A 5,296-nucleotide genomic window follows, 5' to 3' on the forward strand; every position below is an offset into this window, starting at 1 on the left:
TTAATATCATTAATAAGGACTAATAAATAATTTGATATTTGCGTATCATGCAGAGGTCGAATCATGTTCTACAACAGGGAGCAGTGATCCCATTTTTATCAAATGAGAGGTTAGTACTCTTGTACTTATTTTGATATTATTCCTCATAAATTGAGCGGAGTGCCTGTTGCTATATGCTAACTTGATAATATGTTTTTTTGTTTATATATCGAATTTTAGACAAATATGAATGTAATTTAACATTTAACATTATTAGTTCTCGTTTACATTTATATGTTAACTTGTTTTAAACATATTGTTATAATGTTGATAGATAAACCACGAATTTAAACCGAACCGAATCGCAAATAATGGTTTGGTTTAAAAAATTCCAAACCGCATAAAATAGTTTGAGTTGAAAATAGAGCACAAACTGTCCAAATCGAACCGTATTCATCCCTAGTTGAATTTTTAAAGTAGAGTGTGATATAATTTTCAAAAAATAAAAAAATTAGGGGTATAAGTGCAGCAAAGATTGGAAACCTTTATGGGCAACTTACAAAAATACACTTAAAATTAAGGATCCTTATAAAAATCATATGGAAAGTTTTTTGGAAGTAAAAAATACTTTGTAAAATTAAAAAGTTACACAATTTCACTTTTTTTAAAACAAGTGACACAATGTCACTTTTAAAAGTTTAATATCACTTTTTTTTTAAAAAAAATACATACAATATCACTTTTATTAACAAGTTATGTTTGTCACTAAAAAAAGTTATAAAAATTTTAAAAAGAATATTGAAAAAAGTGACAAACCTTTAAAAAGTGATAAAAATTCAAAAAAGTGACAATTACTAAAAAAGCGACAAAAATTCAAAAAAGTGACTGCAATTTTAAAAAGTGACACAAATTCAAAAAATTACATAGATTAAAAAAAGTGACGCATAGAAACGTAACATTATTCCAACATCTTAATACGAATCTTATAGGCGTCCTCTAACCTCTTCAGTCTTCCCTTTACACCTCTTTCAGTCTTTCCTTTACAAAGCCCATATAAATCAAAACCCCATAACTAAAGGCAACTTACAAAAATATCCTTAAAATTATAGATCCTTTGAAAAATATGAAAAAAAATTTGGAAGTAAAAAATACTCTGTAAAATTAAAAAGTCACACAATGTCACTTTTTATAAACATTGTGTCACTTTTAAAAGTTTAATATCACTTTTTTATTAAAAAATACATACAATGTCACTTTTATTAACAAGTTATGTTTGTCACTAAAAAAAATTATAGAAATTTAAAAAATGACAATTGAAAAAGTGACAAACCTAAAAAAAGTTATAAAAATTCAAAAAAGTGACATAAATTTAAAAAAGTGACACTAATTCCAAAAAGTTATACATGTTCAAAAAAGTGAGGCATAGAAAAGTAAAATTATTCCAACATCTTAATACGAATCTTATAGGCGTCCTCCAACCTCTTCAGTCTTTCCTTTACACCTTTTTCAGTCTTTCCTTTACCAAATTCATAAATCAAAACCCCATAACTAAATGTATTTGGAATGACCCCATTACTTCGCATTTTCTTAAGAATTCTCACTGCATCTACAAATTTCCTTGCCTTGAAAAAACCTTCCACTACAGTAGTAGTGCATACAACCACTTTCAGAATATTACTCTTCTCACTCATTAACTTAAAAAGCTTCATTTCCTCTTGCATCAACCCATCTTTACATAAATCATCAAGCATCGCCACGAAATTGGGGATCAACCCAGTCAAACCCAAGCTTGAATATTGCCATAAAATCATCCACTTCACTCCTCACCGAGCTCGATTTTCCATTCTCACAAACACGATTGAAATTTGGGAATCTGGCATTTTGGGAAAGGTAAGATTGCCTTTTTCTAGACTCAACCCTCGAGGGCAGATTTGTTTTTCAAATTCTGAGGTTTCAAGGTATCATAATAATCCAACACCACATGGTTGCTTAGACCACCCTTCTGGACCTCTTCGACTTCCCCATAAGACCTCCAAGTGCGTCATTAGACATTGCCAGATGGTGATAGGTTTTTCGTTTGTTGATATTAATGGAAAGAGCATTTTTGGTCAGAAGATCGTTAAAGTTGCTGAATTTCGAGTGTCTTCCGAGGAGCCTGGTAATGTTGAAGGTTGTAGCAGCCGAGATAAAGATGAAGTAGTAGATAAATATTAGATTGATAGAGAGCCGGGAAGAAATCATCTTTTATGACGTATTAATTACGTTCTTAAATGATTTAATTAATTGAAAGAGTATAAATCAGAGTACTGGCCCTAATTTACTCAACCTTTATTGCAAATAAAGCCCATGTTTGGTGGCCATTATTTGGGAAAAACAATATTTTGAATTGTGAATTTTTGGAGAATATGTGATTAAAAAGTAGAAAACAATTTTAAATTTACGTGTAGAATATTTTATTGTGTGAATTTGTGATTGAAAATGAATATGTAAAAAAAAAAAAAGGGGAAAAAAAGAATTTTGATTAAAAAAAAACACCATCATACAAGAACAAAATATGGTGTAACAAAAAAAAACTGTAGTGTGAACATAATTACCTAATAAAAATATAACTTATTAGTAAAACCTCTCAACTTAGCCAATCAAATTGATGCCTGAACTTTTTGTCTGAGTAAGCTTACAAGTGGACGTGTAAGACACGAGCTGTGTAGTCGGAGTGTTGTGGCCACAAGCTCCAAGCTCACATTTAAGGCCACGAGTAGAGAAAGCCCCTCTATAAAGGATTGACAGGCATGAACTCATTCTTAGACATCTAAAAACATTCCCACCTTACATCTCACTTCAATTTCTCATAGAATCATTACCTAACTTGAACATCATAAAATCTTTATCGTTGAATTTCTCGACATTATGAATAAAAAAAGCACACAAGGCAATTAAGTAAAAAGCCCTGTAGAATGTTGTGTTGATAGTGTTAACATCATCAAGTTCAACATTTTTGAAATAAAATTGAAGTCAGCTACACAAACATTCATAACTTCACGATATCAAAAATACTCTAAAGAACAGATGCTTAGCATAGCATAAACTATTAAAAAGACATTCGCCATAAATATGAATTTGGCAATCCTGATTTTAGAAATTAACTAGCAGAGGTAAGAATAGTTAAATTTGATTTATGGCAAAGAATTCAGTACGTCTTTTTATTACAAGAAAAATGGTGAACCAGAAAACACAATCCATAACGAGAGACTAAGCTTCCTAAACCAGTAAACATATCCTTTTCCTGCCACAATACAGTAAGAAAGTATTCACAAGACTCTCTTGCCCTGGAAGACAAAAAAAATTAAAAAATTGAAAACTAGGAACATAAGTTCGAGTTTTGTTACCAATTTTGAGATCCTCCCAAGAACATTTGACTCAAGTAGAACAGCAGCCGCCCCTCTTGGTATTCCCATGTGAATCATTGACATTGATTGTCATACCCTGGCCGGGAAGTGCAGTGGCAGCTGCTGCATCCTGGGCTACCAATGCCTTCTTGCTGACGATGTGGTATATTTCAGTCAAAATAGACTGGAAAGCCTTGTCGACATTATATGCCTCAAGTGCAGATGTTTCAAGGAATGAAAGTCCTTCCGTTTCAGCCAAAGTTTGACCATCATTATCCGCAACTGCTCTTAGATGGTTAAGATCGGATTTGTTTCCGGCCATCATGATTACAATGTTAGAGTCTGCGTGTTGTCTCAATTCCCGAAGCCACCTTTGGATGTTGTCAAAGGTTTGTCTCTTGGTTATGTCATAAACAAGGAGTGCGCCTACAGCCCCTCTGTAGTAAGCACTGGTAATGGCTCGATACCTCTCCTGGCCTGCCGTGTCCCATATTTGGGCCTTCACCGTCTTTCCTTCTATCTGTGCCATATAAAATTGTAAATTACTCCACAAAATTGTACATTCAAAACCACTAGCTGTAACACATCAATAGCTTAAAAAGACATACAAGGATTTTCCCCAATATGAAATGACTCAAAGAATATTGAAAATGTGAAACAGAGTTGAAGATATGTTGAAATTACAAATGATGGACTAAAAGCAACGCAACTATGTCACGATTGTGGTCGTCAAAAGCATTGAAAAAATAACAACAATAAGATATCTCCGAGACTTTTTTCTTTGTCTTTTTTTCACAATAAAGACATTTCAAAAGATACACATGCACACAACCGAGCACGTTATAGATATCACATTAACTGTAAGTATACACAGAATGAATTCGTAATACATGTTGGAATGCTCATGTTCATTTGGAATCACATAACCTCATTAAGAGCTAACTAAAACTCAATGATCTCAATCTAATAAGCTAATTATCGCGGTTTTAACCATTAAAAGACAAACTAAGTATTGATCATTTGCCATCATCCTAATTTGTCAATCTATTCGCAATCTGATAATTGGTTAGCGCTAAAATCAATAATTAAATTTCCTCATCAATACATCATTCAAATTACATAAGAATCGCTTATCAAAGTAATCACTTCTTTTGTCAATCCACGCAAGTCAGAAAATATTTACCACTACAACATGTTAAATCCATGAACGTAATCAAGAACGAAATAAGACAATTAAACAGAATATGAGCGAAAGATTAGAACAGACCTGAAGATTTTTGGTGGCAAACTCAACTCCAATGGTGGATTTGGACTCCAAACAGAACTCATTTCTCGTAAATCTGGACAAAATGTTGGATTTCCCAACACCCGAATCCCCAATCAATACGATCTTGAATATATAATCATACTCTTGATCAATTCTATTAGCCATTTCCCTGCAATTATTTTATTTTTATTTTTGCTTGTCACCCACACCCCTAGACAAAAAAACCAACAATCAAAACTCCAAAAAAAAAAAAAAAAAAAAAAAAACAACAACAACAACAACAACAAAATTAAGATCCAAATAATTCAGATCTATATATCAAGATCCCAACAAAAATAAAACCCATAAAGAATGAAATTCATCCACATAATTAAATGGGTTTGCATTGCTTACCGTAAAGGAGAGATCGGATAAAATGGGTGTGCAAAATTCAAATTCAAAGTAATAGAAAGAATTGGTTTCCAGAAACAGGGTACAAAAGAAATAAGCACGGAAATGAGAAAAATGTAAAAAGAAACTACTATCAATAGATTTGAAACGTCAAATATGGTGGGTAATATGGGTGTCTTTTCTGATTTATATGCCGCTAAATTCAATTTGTAAAACAGAGAGAAGAATTTTGATTTTCGGGGGCCGGGGGGGTGCGTGGTGGGAACAATTAGGG

The 5,296-nt window shown here is 32.5% G+C and overlaps 1 protein-coding gene across 1 annotated transcript; it reads right to left on the minus strand.

Moving 5' to 3' along the window:
* Positions 1-3,132: 3,132 nt before the first annotated feature.
* On the minus strand, positions 3,133-5,296 carry LOC111369672 (ras-related protein Rab11C-like). Its single transcript, XM_022991275.1, has 3 exons — positions 5,026-5,296; positions 4,633-4,843; positions 3,133-3,885 (listed from the first exon to the last, which is right to left on the minus strand). Exons 2-3 carry the CDS (start codon positions 4,795-4,797, stop codon positions 3,397-3,399), a joined length of 654 nt encoding a protein of 217 aa, XP_022847043.1. The 5' UTR covers positions 4,798-4,843; positions 5,026-5,296; the 3' UTR covers positions 3,133-3,396.

This window comes from Olea europaea, chromosome 20 (genome assembly GCF_002742605.1).
Source record: "Olea europaea var. sylvestris chromosome 20, O_europaea_v1, whole genome shotgun sequence".
In the NCBI taxonomy this organism is placed as follows: Eukaryota; Viridiplantae; Streptophyta; class Magnoliopsida; order Lamiales; family Oleaceae; genus Olea; species Olea europaea.

Coding starts and splice junctions, on each gene's coding strand:
- LOC111369672 (XM_022991275.1), bottom strand. CDS start 4,797: ATGGCTAATAGAATTGATCAAGAGTATGATTATATATTCAAGATCGTA. Junction 3,886..4,632: donor TTGCCACCAAAAATCTTCAG/GTCTGTTCTAAT, acceptor TATATGGCACAG/ATAGAAGGAAAGACGGTGAA.